Below are 19,445 nucleotides of genomic sequence, written 5' to 3' on the forward strand. Positions count from 1 at the left end.
TTATATCATTATTTATTAAGTTAATTCTGTCCTTTTTAGAGTTCCTGAAGCCACAAATAGTAACTATTCACTGTTTATCTGACTGTAGTAAAATGTCAGAGTTCTTCCCTGCCTTTCCCTCATCCACTCCCTTTCCTCATAATAAGGTCTTCACAACTTCTATACCAACTATTGCACTTGATGAAAAAGAAATATGCACATCAAACTATGCCCTCCCTCCCTCCCATAATACCAGCATAAAAATACTGCAACTGAAAATACATGTCATGACAATTATTTTCACAGTTACTTACACTGAACATTAATTAATTGGAGACTTTTTTTCACTTAATTGAGTGGAGAAGAATTCTGGTTGTGGTGGTTTGTTTTGCATTGTTGTTTGTTTGTTTGTTTTTAATAAAGATCTTGTTTTGCCTCGTGGCTGAAAGCCAGTCTGATTTCAGGGAAATTTTTTCAGTTCTTAAATCAAGCAAAATAAATTCCAGTGGAAAAACAAACCCAACCCTGTCTCCTAGTAGTGGTACTGCATGTTAATACATTATTTTCAGGAATGTTTGTTGAGAGTCTCTATAGTTCCTATATTTACAGAAGTTTAACTCCCTGCTCCCCCTAAAAAGCTGTTCCCTCATGTTTCTGCCACATTCTTTAATCAGCCAGAAGAAAGAAATCCACTGTGCCCAGGGTCCCACCACCTGTATGCTTTGCATTCAGTTAGAACACCCCAACAATTCAGTGCTAACAAAGGCTAACCTCAATGTTGCCTTTCCATGTACTTCTTTCCCCTTGCAGGTTGCAGGGCTTGAACAAGTGAGTGCTTTGGTGTGGATGACAACTTACCTACCAGTTACTTGCTTCTTAATTCCTTTACAAAGTTGCCTGGGGATCTTATAATTCAATTTAGTCCATCTTTGGAAGTCTTATGCCACATGTATATGTTTCCTGAATGTGATAAGGAACAGTGCCAGGACAGAACAACTCCTAACTCTGTTCAAGAGTCATCACTGGTCTCATTTACAAACAATAAATCTGTGTAAGAAGTTACTAGCAGAAGCATCAAGTTTTGTTAGTCTTGAAAACCCATTAATTTAGAATCTAGAACTATCAGTACACACGACTGCATAGTTTGGCTTATCACTCTAGTTGGATTCAGAGAGAAAATTAACTATCAGTCTAACAGAGCTGATACATATTATGGCACTCCCTCCTGATCACACTCTTTGCACTCCAGCCTAGTAAAAAGCACATCTGATACCTGCAGTTGCTGGGATTCCTCCCAGACCATTATACTTTCTTTTGTAGGTATGGGTTTGGAAAGTGGAAAACCTTTTGGATTAAGGCAGAAGACTGACTTAAGTGAGCAGCTCATCACAAATACAGCCAGTTAGACAAAATCAGATTGAACAGGCTACTGACTGCCAACAAGTATTCTTTTATATATTTACACCAGAATTTGTATACACACAGTGCTTAAAAAACAGGGAGGGGAAGAAAAGAGTGGGGAATAAAGAAAAAAAAAAAAAAGAAAAAAGAAATAAACAGCTAGTCCAACAGCTTCATCTTGGTATAATCATCTTTTCTATAGCACAAATGATATGATCCCAGTTTTTACAAAATATTGCCAGCAGTGTCACTGCAAAAAAAGTGCAGATGATATGAAAACGGCTCTTCATCATAGGAGCAATGAACTTTGCAATAGTAGAAACGCACACTAAGATGACAGTCATGAAGGCCAGGATAACATTTATACACTTCCCCAGGAGCACTTTGGCATTAACTGTTTCAGACTGCTGTGCTTGCTGTTCTTGTTGATGGAGCTCCAGTTTGGAAACTCGGGTCTGGCATGATTCCAAGGCTTCCTGGAGACAGAAAACAAGAATTAGGGCAGCCATATTTCCATTCCATGTTTCTTCACATTTTAGCTGCAGAACCATCCATCAGCTAATGAGAAGTGTAATTTATTATAGACTGCTAAAATCATAACGAACCACCAACTTTCAAAAAAAATAAATGCACATATATGTCAGAATGAGTGTGTCACTGTTTGCTCAGGCATAATCAAGTCTAACAACACTGTCCAAAACGTAGGTTTGTTCTTTTTCATGCTCAAGAAAAAGTATCATAACTTTAATGTTCATGACAGTTGTTTCCTATATATACTGTTCATATAAAATACTAATAAAGCTGTTGCTAAAGTAACTATCACTGCAGCAAAGCAGCAAGAAAATTAGTTTCTTTGTATATCTTATAGAAAACAGGGCGGGCTTGCTTTTATACTAATTAAACATACTTCGCAACATGTAGCACTTGGGTTACACTGCCTCCTTGGTCTACTTTAATTTTGCTCTCAAAGCTACCCATCCTACAATGTTGGGCTTGAGTCCTCTCTGAGATCTGGCCTTCTCCCTCTGTCAGTGTGAAGACAGCGGAACAAACTCTGGAGACACTTTTATGGGATCGTCTCTGACATGATCTGTTCTGCTTCACAATTTGTTCTAAAGAAAGCAGACCTTTCTCTTCTGCTTGAGGATGGACTAAAAATGGTCTTTGAGTAAAATGTTTTCTAAAGACACTACCCCCATGCTTAAGCCCTCCCAAAGCAAAACACAGAAAAACTTCCAACTGCTTCACTTGCCAAAATGCCAGCTTTTTGCTGGAGTTGGGATTTGGGCACCACTGCATAACATGGGGCAAAACTGTAATTTCATGAGATTGATCACCTTGACATGATCTTTTACCACTCTGTGACAAAGAAAACCAATGTTCCAGCATCCCTACTTTCTTCCCCACTCTTAAACTCCAGATATTTTCATTGCACTAACAAGGTTGTTCACCTGATCACACAGTAAGCTATTTCAAACCAAACCTCTGTGTATAAACATCCAGAGAGTTTTCAGCTTTCCCTTGCTGGGTCAGTTTGCCATTGTTTCACAAGCTGAACTGGCTTACCAAGTGACTGGCCAGGCACCAAGGTCACCATGGAATGTGGGACAGTACCTTACACAAGCCTGCTTCCTTTTACTGCTCTAGGAATTAGTAACAATATAGAAGACAGTTCTTAATGGGTGACACAAAGTCTGTTATGGTTCAGGTATGTTCTGCTTTACACACTGATGAACTTCCCTGGTCTTTCTTCCACTCTGACTGGAAGTTATCCTTAAATTGTTTTGTGCTGCTTTAGAGAAAGTCCAGCTGCAAAAGTCTGATATCTGCATTGAGAGGCTGAACACATCTTTAAAACTATCTGTACATCCTTCAGTGACAGAGTTAGTTACTCAAAATATCCAGAGCTTAAATCCTTTTACTCTATTTTAGCTAATTTTCCAAAGCCCCAAAGAGATAGGTTTAAACGGGCCCAACTGTACAGAGATAAAAGAAACAAGGTTCTATCACCATAACACTTCAGTTAGGAGTTTCTGGCACCCCTCCAGGATTGTGCTAATGAGTTAGGAAATATTTCACAGTGCTTCTGTTGGACAACTCTGTTTTCATCCTCAAGATGCCTTCACAGAAAGGAGTCTTCCTTAAATCTGTGAGAGACCTCTCTTGTTTAAACATACAACAAAACCTGTAATATTCTTAGACCCAGTACAATCCCTTTCCCAGTCTGTTCCCAGGAGCTTCCTAACTCACATTTAGGAAACTCTGATCATCCTGCTGCCTGCACTCTGTCTGTTTAGAAATGTGAGCACAGGTGTATGTATACAGGTGAGGTTTTAGGTTCATTTACCATGTAAACCAGTACGAAGACAGTCTTTGAGCATTCCTCAGTTGTTTATGAATAGGTCAAGTATAATGTGTTTTCACCATTTTTCACCATTTCCTCAGACTTTGAGTGGAAGTATTATGCATTATGTAAGTGCTTGTATTGTATATAAATACTCAAGTACATATGTAACTACATGTTGTCAGGACATACTTGTATGCATTATTACTGCCTTTTGATTGAAGTCAGACATGACTACAACTCATCTCTAAGGTGAACACACCCCACAGCTTTGATTATAGAGGTTGTTGTGATCATGACTTAAAACTCTTTAATTATAACTGGTTAATCTGCAAGTCTATTTATAAATCAGCTACCTTACTTTTTACCCTAAGTTCAATTTATAATAAATCTTGCCAGTGATGAAACTACATATCGGAGAAAGTCTGAGCAAGAGGTTTGTGTCAGGACACTGTCAAAAGTGTTATGTCACACAACACAAGGAGACTCAATTCCTTCCTCCTCTATGAAAGGAATTAAAATGGGCCATTCTTCAACCACAAGTCTGCCTAAGCCATATCATCAGTTCCAGCAGGAAAAAAATCCTGAATCCAGAAAAACAAATGGAGACTGTCACCGATTCAGTGTGCTGGGTTTTCACCTTAAAACAGAGAAAACATGGGCTTAAATCTTTCCCCGTATTCCTTAATCTAAAAAGATGTAGAAAAACGCAGGTGTGTCATGGTACAAGATTTCTACAAAATGTTAGAAGACTGTGATGAAGAAGATAAGTACCTGAACGTCTCGTGATCGCTCGTAGGCCTGATACGCCACCTTCTCCTCTATGCTGGCTAGCTCTTGTTTCAAGTTTGCTGTCTCATGTTGATGAAGGTCAGTGAGGTCATTTAACTGGTCTTCCAATCTTTCGTATCTTATTAGGAAAAGAGGTCTAAATTTAGTGCATTCTACTCAAGTAATGCCAAATCATGAAAACAATTGCACGTTTTAAAAGGCAGTTTCTAGGCATACAATGAATTCATCTGACTGGCATTACAAAGCACATATAGAAATCAGTAAAAACTTTGCAAACTTGCTATAAACATTTATTCAGCAATCAGAAAGCCTTTTTTGAGTGTTTCTTGCTGGCAGTAGGTGCTAAAAAGCAAATATTTGTACATCACTGGCAAATTATATCAAATACAAACAGTGCCTAAGGATATCCAACTCACATTTTTCACTCTTCATTTAGCCAAGAGGATATGGTTTTATAAGTAACTTTGAGCCAGTTAATAGCTCGCCAGTAATGACAGGAAAAATATGCTCTCTCTCATACACAACTGCAGAGTTCTGCCATTTATGTACAGTCTGTTCTGGCATGCTTCTACATGGTAAAACAGTTCAAGTGAATCGCCAGCAAACTACAATTTTTTTTGTGAGTTTGTCACTTGATTTAACACACAAACAAGTAAACACTGCAGTCAGCACAAAAATGATGGAGGCAAAATTGTCTACAAATGGGTAGCAGGAGGCTTGAGATTTTATTGGCAGAGAGCTGTCAGAAAAGCCACTCTGCCTTCTCCTGAAGCCAATGAGTTCAGTAGGCCACTTTCGTTATTCTTTCCTCCCTATATTACCACACAATATCCAGCCTTTCATTGTATTTTGAGAACGATAAGCAAGGAAGACATGAAATATTGCTCTTCATACTGAGACTTTGCCCACTGGTGTAGTAAAGACTTCAAGAATCTACTGTTGCCTAAACAAGCCATAGGAAAAATGGGATATAGATACAGCAGGTGAAAGCTCTCTGTAGAACATATCATCCACTTCTCACAGAAGATGATAAAGGAATTAACTGTCAAGTAACAAACACAAGATGAAGTTGTGCTACAGCACTTTAAACTAATCTCCCAGGTATGTGCTACACCAGAGTACAAGGTGACATTGCATCCACAAGATAGCAATGTGTTTGAAAAGTATTTGGACAAGGTACTCAGGAATCAAGGGTATACTTAGCAGCTGTCAGTCAGTTCGGCTACACCACAGACTGGTCAGCTTTTTTGAGTCACATCAGATGAGAATCCTTCCACCAGCTACAAAACCATTGGCATTTCTTATATGTAGTACTCACATTATTCACATAAAAACTGTGACAGAGGAGAGAGTTTTCTGATCAGCCTTTGACAAAAGGTAAAGAGCACTACAGCATTTGATAGGAAATATAAATATTCTATGTGTATTTTCAGTTGTTGGAAGGAATCAAACATGTTGGTACCAGATACTGATTGAAATTATTTTTTCCTCTTGCTTCTGCAATCTCTCTCTCTCACACACACACACATTCCAAATAGCTTCTATACCCATTCAAAAGTAATTTCAAGAGAACAGTTTAAAAAAATACCTATATCTTTCCTCTTGTAGCATCTGAGAAATAAAGCCATAGTCTCTTTTAAACTGGGTTTTTAAATTCTCAATATCATCAGCTAATTGGGACTGTGTCTCCTTGATTTCCCTTAGTTCCTCCAAAATCATGGAAAGCTTTCCTTGGCTGTCCAGGGTACTTGCCACAGCAGGACTAAAGGAAGCATTCCCGTTGCTGTCTGCTGATCCAGAGGTCCCACTTGAGCATTCATCATCACTAACATATTTTGGTTTGGCAACAATGGTGGCACTGCCCCCATAGGTTCTAGAACTCGTTTCTGGCCGAAATTCATCCAGGGTATTTTTGAGATGAGCAATGTTGTCTGCACTACCAAATTTGTTTCGGATCAGGTTGGCAAACTCCCTAGACTTGCTGAAAACAAAGACAGGTGGTGTCAAAGATACACCCGGCATACCCGACTTGCTGCTCTCTGTTCCGTGCCCAGTGCTACGAGACTTTCCATGTGGAACATCTTTCAAGTTATCTCTGGAAGTATCCTTGGTAGCTTTAGAAGATCCATTTTGTTCAATATCCTTGAGCTTTTTGTGATACTGTTCCAATTTCTTCTGCAGCTGGGCAATGGAGTGGGCAGATTTTTGGTTCTTTTTCTCAAAGACTTGCTTAATGCGCCCAGCCTGTTGCTTGTCTGCACTGTTTACCAGTTTCAAATACTCAGCCACATTATCATCTCGAGCTGTTTGTTCAACCTTGATTTGCTCTGTAACCTTGAGGATTTTCTGTTTCAAGCTATCTGCATTGAGTTTGACTTTATGAAATTCTAGGACCCCATCTGGTACATCAAAGTTCAGGTTGGTATCAGAACCTCCACGGCGGATGTTAAGGGGTAAACTCAGGGTATGCATGTCATGTCTTTCCACCTGAGAGAAAAGAAAAAGAGGTAAATGGAATTTGATTTTTTTTAATCAAACATCCAGTTTACTTTTCCACATATAATTATATCAAGTACACAGTAAAAAGTAGCTTATATTAGCAAAGCATAATAAACTTTTCTTTGAAATTAAGCAGTATTTTCCTTGACTTCTACAGGTTAATAAACAATCCAAGGAACTGCTTGTCTCTCTTAAAATAGAGCAAAGATGAATTAGAGAGAAAATTATTCAGAATAGCTTACAGAATAACTGTAAGCTTTTCGGAATCACTTACAATTTTACACATAATGAGAATAACACCTAGCTAGAAAAAGTTCCTTAATGTATTGTTTATTATTAAAAGTTTCAAAGATATTAAAAGTTTGAAAGAAACCATGGCTAATAATCACTCCATTTTTCTCTTAGAAGTGGTCAAACATCAATGGAGATGTAACCAGATTTTTCCCTCTACAGCAGTGCTATACTGTTCAGTATATTTTCCCAGGTTTAACACCTTTTTTGATACATCCCATTCAAATTCCTCCCACAATTCAAAGTTTTTGCAAAACTAGCGGAAAGACAGCTCTTGTAAATTTAGTGTATGCTGCAAGCTGGAAGAAACTGCTGTTTTCTAAAGCATAGGGGACGGAGAAAGAATTTGCTGTATTTGACTCTCCAGCCTGATGAAGGTGCTCAACAACTTGATCTGTTGTGCTAATTCTGTCTTAATAGGAGATTCACAGATTTACAGAAAGAAACTCAGGAAAGAAAACTAGGTTCAGTCAATTATAGGATCTGTACACAATAAATGCTCTCTGAAAGCACAACAAAAACAAGTAGACAAACTCAGTCTCAACACTGACCACAACAGATCGTTTTATCTTTCTCAACAGAAAGGCAAGATAGTCTGATACAAAGCATTAAAAGTGTTTCTTTATATAAAGTAATAGTTACAGGAGAGGCATGAGAAGAATGATCTAAACAAAATATCTTAATCCTTATTATTATCTTGGTTTTGCCTGTGTGACAAACAAAGGGGCTTTCATTGCAGCTGCCACAATGTCATGTCTGTAGAGACTGCTTAACAAATGTTCTAGCCATTATGGGTTTTCAGAGCTTTAATACCAGAGGGAACAAATATAATTCCTCAGGCGAGACCATTGCAGAGACAAGGAAGAAACTATATTAAAGTATCTCTTAAAGACGCATTTATGAAATGCTTTAACTACTCTTTGCTTCCAAATGTCTGAGACACTATGTTAAAAGTTTGATTTCCAAATACAGTGTTTATTGTTATGTATAATACTGAAGATCATGCAGCCAGACCTATGTGTACATGTCTAGTGATCACCATTCAATATTTTTCTTGAGTAAAAAAACATAAGCCCATCATTAAGTATTGTTGCAAGGTTTGTTTTCCCATTCTCGTACAGTTTTGGCAGATTTCCTGGAAATTCACTCAAGGATTCTTGTATTGTCCTTAAAATTCAAGCTCAGTAACCAGATAAAGTGTCCTACTGTTAATACCATGCATCGTGCACAGCTTGATCAGGAGAACTACTCTACCATGCTGGGGTTCAAACACAGAGGGGGTGATGCACCTATAAATCTGGATCTGACCAAGATCAGAGACAAGATCATCTCTACTACTTTATATGTTTTTTCTTATAGATTACCAAGGATTACAGTGGGGATTTTTCTTGATTTTTCTTTTGCTACTGCACCACTCAGGGCACAAACCAGGTAACACAAAAATTCACATTCATCAATACCTTGAAAAATGCATAGTGAAAGAGTTCTGGAGTTGACAACTTATTTTGGAGAATACTGGTTAATGATGCCCTTGAAGACTCAGACTATCCCAGGGATTAAACCAGTGTTGTGGCCTAATAGATCTACATTTTAACAGTTTGTCAAAAACAAATGGTATTGATCCAAATGCTCAGTATAAAACAAGAATTTCTTGAAACAACCTAGGACCTTTTGTAATAAGCTTTGGCACAAAATAAACTGTAATTAGTCACAGAATTGTATACACACACAAAACAGATCCATCACTGATGTCACTCAGGACAAGCTGTACATAACTTCCAGGAATGGGTGGGTCTATATCTAACCTTTACACAGCAGTAAGTGTTTACTTCCTCAGTAAAAAATAGTCTAGAAATGTATTGTAAAAATTGGATACAAGCCCAAACCAGATCCCTTCTCCCTCATGTCCTCTCCCTCACTTGGCTCTCTATTGGTCAGCCTTCTCTGCCTTCCTGAAATTTCAAGGCCACAAAAGCAATACAGATAAAAAGAACAATAGTATTGAAGGAATACATCTGCTGAATACTGCCGTGCTTTTGGACATGAGGAAATCTGATAGCAGGGGGCAAATCTGCTCCTGAATAAAACCAACCATAGGGTCAGTTCAAATTCAGTAAAGTTCTTAAAAGAATTGCATTTAAATTCCCAAAGCACTGCTACCAGTAGGGTTTTTTACTTACTGGATTGAGAGCTTACTAAGAGTACAAAAAAGTCATATCCAACATATTTTTCAGTCTGATTGTACTTGGACAAAATGGCAGATGTCCTCTGCCATCATGTTGCAAGGCTGGGTCAAGCAACAGAGGTTCTTGAAATCCTCTGCTGACGTAATATACCTTTTTGTTGAGAGGGGATGTGTAGTGTGGGGTGGAGTTTTTTCTTTTTAAGGTGAGGGGCTGGTTGGTTGGGTTTTGTGGGGTTTAGGGTTTTTTTGGGGTTTTGGTTTGGTTTTTTTAAATCAGAAGCAAGCAGACAGTGGGCAAGTCAGGTATGTCTAGACAAGTGGCCTGTCATCTTTCTTCTACCTTGATGAACGATTTGTGATTGTTTTATAGCTCAGCACCAATACTACTCCAAGACATCAGATTTCCATCTTCAAATCCTACCCCAAATGCTTCTTGCTGCAAGTCTCATCCTGTGATGAGAAGACTTAGCTTCTCTTCCTGCTGTGTTGAATGCCTTATTCTTTATACTGAGCACAAGACTGCAAGTAGGAGTCTGAGATGCTTCCACGTCCCTGCAGGGACTAGTGCCCTCTCCTGGGATGCAGGCTGAAATCCTCCCAGAGCAGGAGACTGAATGCACATCTCCTTCAAACTGTGTGAATGCTCTTCCAGCTATGCTACGGGAAGAAATGAGGAATGCCATCCATGCCATTGTTCCTTCTGTGACTCCTGGGTCCCCAGCATCTCACAAGGCCACCAAACTGTTAAAAATAAAGAAATTGTTGAGAGATTTTATTTGGTTTTATTTTTTAAATTGTGGTTGCCAAGAGAAAAATAGGTTTACATACAGTAGCAGCCCCAATAGTTAAAATGGATGAGCCATCCTTCTGGAAGTGAGAAGCACTTGAAGAAAAAAGAATCATCACACATATCCCATATTATGGCAATCAATAGGGAGCTGGGCATTAGCAGCAGATGAGAAACAGCAGTCCTGAGACATGTGGTACCACCAGGTAGAAAGGAAGTCAAAGCACTAGCCAATAGTTTGAGGAAATACCAGAGACATGTCCTCAATCTGTCTTCTAGGAAGAAAATAGGAAAAAAACCAATTTGCATACGGTCCTGGGATAGCTACAGGGGATGTTAGCCTTAAAAAAGAAACCTGGGCCTTGGAGAGAGACCACTGCATTTTATGGAGCAATTCATATACACACTTTGCAACAACCCAGTTGAGAACTAATAGTAACGTTTATGCTGCTGAAATGTGAGCTTTTATAAACAGTGATTTAGGCAAGTAAAAAGCAGTTCAGGCCCCCTGCCTGCATCAGAGCCTGGCACCACAGATGACTAGATGGGTAACTCTCAGAGATAAAGCCCCAGTCCCCCTTTTTCCAAGGAGCCAAGCAGACCCAGCTGCCTGATCATGCTATCCATGCAACCCATCCCAAGGCGAAGTCCAGAGCTTTAGAAGGGACAGCAAAATCACTGCTTGGTGCAATGAACACAGGTGCACTGCTAGGAGCCCCTCATTGCACATGAATTGTCAGGTTTACTTTCTGTCTTAAATGTAAAGTGGATGGCTGGGTAATAGCAGCCTACCATTCAAAAAAAGCAGTCAGAGAACAATAGTGATTTGAAAACCCAATCACGGAAGCAAGAACAGGGATTTCATTGGCATCGTAATGATGCACATGTTTCTTCACTTACTGTCTGCAAAAGCAGCACAAAGGTCAGACTTGCAGACCATGCTATCAATGACCCCAGAGCACAGCAGGACCCATGCTCTCCAATACCACAGGCCAGACTGTTGGAAAGGGATTCAACATGGACAGGATCTGCTAAAGAGGTGAAAATATAATTTTTAATGACCTATAGAGATTGGTCATTGTATCCTACTATTGGAAAAGATAAAGCAGACCTAGAAGACCTTATTTCTTCCCCAAAGATCCTGGGTGGGATCTACGCACGAGAAAAGATCCACAGTGAACGGAGCACAAAGAGCAGGCAGCCCGCCCTACTGCAACCCACATCCCATGGCTGCTCAGATGAATCACATCCTCTGTTCCACTGACTGTGCCAGTGGCTCTCCACTGACAAATGAGAGATAAGCCCCCTGTGTTTAAGGTATTGCAGCTGAACTCAACTCTTCAGGTCATATATTTCTTTTATGCTCTTTTAAAAAATACCTTTAAAAAGCACCTTTAAAAAGCATTGAGAAAAAAAAAATTATAAGACAGATGCATATATGTATCAGGCTCCAGAAAGCCTACACCTTTGGGTTGCCTCACTAACAGAAACAGACCATGAAGACATAAAATTATCTACTTATTTAAATAGGCACAGTTTACAGGGGTTTCTTTCTTTTTCTTTCTCTAAACAACCTTATTACCATCACCAGTCATTGCTGTGCAGGCTAAATAAAAGCTTATGATGACAATTTAAGTCTATCTTGAACGAGTTTCTGATGAGTGCTTAGAAACAGAATCCTAAAAATCCCCAAAGAATCTACAAAGTAGGATTAAGGCAGCTTTAAAGCCTTTAGAATTTGGTAATAGCAACAAAAATCATCAGGAACAATTATCTTTTTTCAGAAATATGTATATGTCAGAAGCACAGGTATTCCGATGAGTAAAAGAAAATGCAGAGGGTGTTTTAATAAGTTTTCAGTATATTCCAAAGCAGAAATGTATTTGCGGAGAGACTTTAACCATCTCTTTCAAGTTCACTCTTCCTTCTAAAATCCAGATGAGAATCCTTCATGGAAGTCTTAAAATAGAGCTAAATCATCATACAAGTTACCTAAAATCATCATTTAAAGTTACCTAAAATCAGCCCCCAACATTTTTGTACAGTATGTCACAGCAAAACACCTTCTGCTTGTTTTTTTTTTCTTACAGAGCTAATTAACAGTAATATCTAGAAGTACCTTCACTCAGAATCCCAAGCTCATAATCATGCAGAGGCTTGAGAGTATATAGGAATGGAGGGAGTCAGCACAACTTGTTTCTAATTTTTACTGGGGTAATGGAAGATCCTGAGTGATTTGTCTGAGATCACCTGGCAAATGCTGATGGAGTCAAATAACTGAAGGCATTTCTTTCATCATCAACAATTCCTCTATTACCTATTAACTCTCCACCTCCCCTCAAAAAAACATTGAAGCTGTAAGGCATCTCACTAAGACACATTAGGTGTTTATTCCAGGTAGGAGTCAAAGGTAATTCCAGATGCCCTTTGGGAAGTATCTGCTCTTCAACATACAAAGGCTGGGACACTTCAAGGCCGTTCTGTGAGTAAGACATCATACAGGGGCAGAGTAGGCTGTAGAGATTTGAATCCATTTGAAAATCTGCACTATGCCAACATGGTCTGGAAATTATAAAAATTCAGTTGTTCTACTAGACAACCACAGCAAAACCTCAGATACAGGCTAAACTACTAAGCATACTACGCAAGATGTCAGATGTTGAATCCAGTCCTTCTCAGGGTCAGTTTGATCACCTATCTTTCCCTCCATTTTAATTCATTAGCACCACAGAGTTGTGACTGTAACCACAGGCACCTCAAGAATGATAAACTAAAATTGCAAGTACATGTCTAAGTGGAAAAAACCCCCCAAATTAAAAAAAAAAAAAAAAAAAAACTCCACAACAAAAAAACCCCAGCACTCAAAGTTGAAAATGCTATAAAACAAACTGTAGAAAGCAATTGCAAGAAAACACATTCACTGAAGTTCTGGCATGACTAGACTTTTACCCTCTTAATCTAATCTGGTCAAAGCCAAATACTTGTGCATAACCTGTGACCCAAACAGTGAACTTCACACCAAACCTGGTTTGCCTCAAATCCTACAGGCACGTTCAGTTCAAAGCAGAAATACCCCAGAAAGAACCTTTTCTAATTTCTATTTAAAGGACTGAACTAAAGCCAAATTTTCTAGGTCACAGCTTGTGTGTAAGTAAGTATTTAGATATGGTACTATTTCAAATTAGACCAATGGGAGATGAGAACAATGGGGGGAAGAGGGAGTTTTCTCCTTCACTGGTAACACCAGCTCCTTCAGAACCCAAGAATGTCCACCAAAAAGTCTTCACTGTCATAACTCACACTCAGTCCAGTTCTAAGTTTTTTGGCTGCACAAAACTGTCATAAGCAAACTGGTTCCAATACAAACAACTTCTGTGCCTAGACAGTAAAAATTGAAAACATGCCTCTATAAAAGTAAGCGAGGTACTTTCCATTTACTATCCCACAGTCATGCGAAGAAAAAAAGAATAAAAATCACTGTCCTGGCTAGAAAGATATAGTGATGAGCCAATACTCGCATTTACTAAGCTTAAGTTTCTTAAGAAGGCAAAAGGTAGATTCCACACCCCTTGGTTAACTGTTTTGCTCAGTTCAGTCCTCCTCTTTAGATAAGCACCATAAATTAAAAACAAGTCAATAAAATAGTTTCTCCTAACTGAGATCAAAATAAATCTAACTCATGTGCATGTTCCTTCTGTCCCAGGTTTACACAGCAACATAAGGAATTGCTAAGGGGGCACCATGTGCTAAATGGGTGGTTCCATCAAGCAGTGCTAATAGGAAGCCCGCACTCACATTCCCTGTGAAGGGACTTTCCTGTGACACAAATCCCTCAAAGTATGACCACTATGAAACAGCCTGGGAGTGACACAGTTTTGAAGAGTGATGCCAGACATTTTGTATCCATTCTAGATTAATTGTTCAACTTTCTCTTAGTATTTCTAATAAGGGCTCTTCCTTCCCCCTTTCCCAGCTTTTATGGATTTTTCTTCACCTCCCATTCAGTAATAAGTTTTCTTTTTTAAAGATGTCTGAATAGATGGCAATAATGAAATTTCCCATACTACTGTGACACGTTCTATGAAAAGTCAGCCTGCTATACATTTTCAATTACTAAATCCTTTTCCATGAATGAGAATTTGATAAAAAGCCAGCTACATACCTGCTATGACTAATCACTTCTCATAGTTACAGCATATGCTTCTCATCTCTCTCCACTTCTGATTTAGAGTGTGCTCTCCTTTGTATCACTGCATTGTCTAACTTCTCATGACAAACTATTCCACACTGATAAAATTGCAGCAGGTCACCTTCTCCCTCCACCTGGTTCTTTCTGCTTCACAGTCAACTCTTAATTTCATTGCTATTCATATATTCAAAGCATTTTCTGAAATCCCAGCTCTTGGAACTGTACAATCATACAAGAGAATTCCAGGAAATACTATGACGTTTCTTGCCTTCAGTTATGAAGAAGTAACTCTCACATCTAACTTCATAGTCAACAACCAACCATGCTGTCCATGCCCCAAAATAAAGACAACTTTAAGGAAATTTTAAATATGTAATTTTACAGACCTACGAAAATCAACCCCACAGCTCAATGCTGATTTTAGTCAATAAATTCATGACATTATTGCTTTGAGCTGGCAACATTACATAAAACCGATTTTGTAACAGGAACACTAAGGCTTTACAGTATCAGGGAACTTTGAAAGTATTATCACTGAGATACAAAACACTCTAAATCCATATAGACTGGCCATCACAGGCGAAAGACTCAAGACTGGGGGATTTTGTTTGTTTAAACCATCGCAAAACTTCCATTTATAAACAAGAGAACAATAGCTCCATCAGGCATAGGATCTCTTCATTTGCGTTAATGCTGCAGCAGCACATCCTGAGCATATAAACAATCACATCTTGTCCTGTACCTGAACTGAATTGCTTACTTAAAAGAGCCTGCCTGCTTCTTCCTTTCCCCTCTGCCCTGCATATCTCCATGCTGGGCTGATAAAGTATACCCAGGGGTTTTAGCTATTTTTTTTTTATATAAAAGGTTTAAGCAAAAGATAGGGTCTGCTTTACTACATTACATGACTGAGCAGTTTTTTTACCTCTCCACAATAACTAGTACATCTCTTGACAAAGCAACTTTATTTTATCAAACCTTCTTTACTTATATACACAAATACACTTTCATTATTTGCCACATTACACATATGAGTGCATGTTTTTGCTCCACACCTGATATCCAAGGCTTGTATTTGTACTCAAACAGCAAATAAATCCAAAGGCAGAGAACTGCATGAAGCTTGAGCAACCAAAAATCAAAAACTTTGGGCATACTTTATCATCTACAAAAACTGGGAAGAAAAAAAAAAGAAAAAAAGAAAAAACCTTTTTTTTTAAAAAAAGAGAGAGCCCAGAAAAGAAAGAGAGAGGAAAAGCTTTATTTAAAAGAAATCTTATTTCATTTGGCAAAATAAATACAATTAAAATTTGAATCACACAGATGCATATTATGCAGGTAATTTGTTATTCAATACCACTCTGCAATAATGGTATTTTAAGCCACTACATACAACTGATTAGCACTATTTTGACTTAGCTCCAGAGAAAACATCCTAATTGCAGTGCATTAAGAACCAAAATTCTCTGCAGAGTCAATGGATTTAACCTCCTCTGGATCACAACAACACAACTTTAAAGCATTTTGTTATTTAGATTTATTTTTAAAATAGCAGAAATATTTTTGTTTCTTTTCACTGAAGGGGCAATATAAAGCATTAGGCAATAGAATCACATTTTCCTGCTCTTTGTCTATCTTCCTCCTCAAAGAAAATGAAAGTTAATATAAATAATATTATTTTGAAAAGCAGAAACTATGTTGTGACTCTGCCATTAAAGTGAGTCTCAAGTGATGTTCTCCATTTATAAATAGATCTACAGTTGTCCTCATTGTGGAGAAAGTTTTAAAATATTTGTATGTTTACTATCTTGTTATTTATATAAATATACACATGAAAAGATACGCTTTTAAAAACATTTTTTGTAAAATATCCATAAAGTTATTGTTATTGCAAGTGAGCACTAGCCCACAGAAAATCTCATCTCCATGCAGTGTTTCAGCTGCTGTGCACCTTCTGGAGACCCTGCTCTTGGCATGGCATTTTAAGGTTACACCCTAACGATCAACTCAAATAGTTACAATAAAATCTGAATTCACAAAAAAAGATAACTTTTCTAGTAAAAAGATGCAAACAGAAGCCTTTATAAAGATGAGTGTGCCTCTACAAGCAGATGTCTCTGAATCCTCTTCTTTAAAGAGGCTCCAATGTGCACATTATAACAATACATCAAAGTAGTACTTCAGCCAGTGCTTTGTGCACCCTCTAGAAAAATGTTCTCTTTTGCACACGATGCTGAAGTTTCTCATATAATCTTTTTAAATGTTTATAACCTGGTACTAGCATGACTCGCTCCCATAAGAAGTTGGAGGAATGTCTTTTAAAAACTTTAAGAAACTCTTCTGTCCATCTATTCTCTCTGAACAAAATTCAGCTAAGACTATTCTATCAATTTAATAGAATTAATCCACTATTAATCCACATAGTCATGAACCATCTTTATACTCCATTTTTCTTTCAGTTTTTTGTATACACTGTACATTTCAAATACTAATACACATCACACAAATATCTCAACCCATAAAAGAAACTCTACTGTAGAGAAGTTCCGTAAGTAACATAACATCTATTAATCAAAGACCCAAAATTCAAAAGACTTGTCTAACTGAAAACAACAATGAGATTCACCCAATTAGTGAGAAATAAGACCCTACAGTGGAAGTTTTATCTCATCTTTAAAATATTCCTATTCTGACAACATACTTCCCCAGTTAGTGAGTTTTATTAAACTGAATTACTTAGAGAAATCAATTCAGATGATTTTGGAAGATAAACTAGGTTAAAGTATTATTCTTATATCACCATATTACTTGTACGGACAGTGTTAAATCATAGTTCTGAAAAGTTTTATGGATAAAGAAAAAAACCTATTTTTAAACAACTGCCTTTAATGAGAATTCACTAAATTTTTACTGTATGGTAAAATCCTCTGATGTCATTTTGAAGATGCCTGTGTAGCAACCATTATGTTTCGCCATGGTAGTACCGGCAAGTGAAAGCAGACTTTTCCCCTGAGAGATGTTTGCAAACTGAAAATACATTTATTTCTGTTTTACCAGAACTAAAATGGCACGGGTAGAGTGAACTCCAGCAGAAGGGAGTCCTGCTGATTTTGAAAGCTCATTACAAAGCTCACTGCCCTCTACACTTAACTACAGGGCACATTTGGTGAACATCTCCTCGTGTAAATATACCGGAGAATGTGTATTATGCATAAAATTTTAGTCATAAATTCAGTGTTTATAAACTAAATAAATAAACAAACCAAACCAAAACCAAACAAAACCTCCACTCCTTTCTCTCTGTCATCCAACACAAAAAACATTCTCAAAGCTGGGACTGCAAGATGAGAAGCACAGGCAAAAAACAGTAGTGACTTTGTTTAGCAGGCTAATGGAAAGTGCTCATAAACTGTACAGTTGCACAGCACATTAAATTGCTTAAAACAGAATAGATTCAGTAGGGGAAATTGTTTTCAATTTGATATTTCTTAATCTGTTAAAACCATGTTGCTAATATAAAAGTAATTTAATGCAGGAAAATTAAACCTGCTTGTCTTACCTGCTATCCGTTTTAATTGAGAGGATATATCAAATATTATAGACCAACTTCATCTAACTTCTTTGTTTCGTTAATATGTTTATGTAAAATTTAATTCAATTTGGCACAGATGTAGTAAAGACCTATCTCAGGAGATAGCAGGGCTGAAAAGGCAACACTGACAATGCACTCACTTAAGAAATCAAAGATGGCTTTCCAGCCTGTATTGCTCCTGTTGCATTTTCTTGCCTTTGGGTAAGTGTTTTAGACTCATATCCTTTGTATTCAAGGCTCTTGGGTTTTTTGATTTTGTTCAAACTCTCCCTAGGAGAACAGAGGGGATTAAAACCTTTATAATGCTTTTAGAGTCACGATTTAATTTGGATCTCAACATCATTATCTTAGGTGTTTCATTCTAGCACTAAAAAGGATGTGATGGCATTTATTAAACTGAATAGGGCAATACTAAAAATGTTTCGTGGTGATAATGTCTCTCAGGAAATTATAAAATTACTCTTAAAATAACATTTGTAGAAGCATGAATAAAGTTCAGCGTGGTTTACTTGACCAAAACACTTATATGGCCAGATGCCACAATTTAGGCTCTAAATCCAAGACCTGTCAATTCTTCTCATTGAGAACCTCTAAGATTTTTTGGAAGAGGCAACAACCTTAATATTGTCATCAGGATACTGTAGTGCAGTTAACTTCATATAAATAAAAAACAAGTATAACTTGCTACAGAAATAGTATTTACATGAACAATTATGTACTTATTAATAAATTATGTACTTATTAATAATCTTAGTTTTTACTTTTTTCTTTCTTGTATTTTTCCTCTTTTTGCTTTTGCTCAACTAACGGTAGCAACTGCATCTTTTAATCTTAAATCAGTTTGATCACATTTTTTGATCTGGAATATATTTTACCTGGTAGAATACTTCCCAAGAGTTAGAGAAATTGCCAATCTGTGTGTTAATGCAGCTTAATTTAATGTATCTTTTTCTATAAGACTAGGGCTCTTAAGAATATCCCAGAACAACTTTTCTTTTTAAATAGTAGTGATAATTTATATTATCACTACTATTATTATTATTTATAATTTAGATTATGACACAAACAATGAATGTTTAGTCTGGATACTGTGAGCTCTAAAGCACATGAGTTTTTTGATCCAAACATTTCAGTTTACATGGATAGTTAACACAAAACCTGATATTGCTTAATTATTAAAATACTATCTCAAACTAGAACTGCTACATCTTCAGTAACATCCATAATGATGGGTAAGCCAACTGCTATAAACACATAAGAAAAACCTCACCATCTTCAAGTTAGGTATTAATACACACCTCTGTCTTACTCAAGAATCACTTTCAGCACTGCTGGCAAGCTTCATGTGCTATGAAGAAACATAAAGCTACTTATATGGTCTAAGCA

General features: G+C 37.4%; 1 protein-coding gene across 2 annotated transcripts in view; it reads right to left on the reverse strand.

Annotated features, from left to right (window-relative positions):
- Positions 1-1,409: 1,409 nt before the first annotated feature.
- Positions 1,410-19,445, reverse strand: part of TMCC3 (transmembrane and coiled-coil domain family 3) — a 49,245-nt gene continuing 31,209 nt past the window's right edge. For both annotated transcript variants that reach the window (XM_066319283.1, XM_066319282.1), the window contains exons 2-4: positions 6,105-7,003; positions 4,499-4,634; positions 1,410-1,856 (exon numbers count right to left, since the gene is read on the reverse strand). In XM_066319283.1, the coding sequence (XP_066175380.1) occupies positions 1,554-1,856; positions 4,499-4,634; positions 6,105-7,003 (1,338 nt within the window). In that variant the 3' untranslated portion in view covers positions 1,410-1,553. The remainder of the gene's footprint in view (positions 1,857-4,498; positions 4,635-6,104; positions 7,004-19,445) is intronic.

The sequence above is a fragment of the Sylvia atricapilla genome, chromosome 5 (assembly GCF_009819655.1).
Source record: "Sylvia atricapilla isolate bSylAtr1 chromosome 5, bSylAtr1.pri, whole genome shotgun sequence".
NCBI classification, from domain to species: Eukaryota; Metazoa; Chordata; class Aves; order Passeriformes; family Sylviidae; genus Sylvia; species Sylvia atricapilla.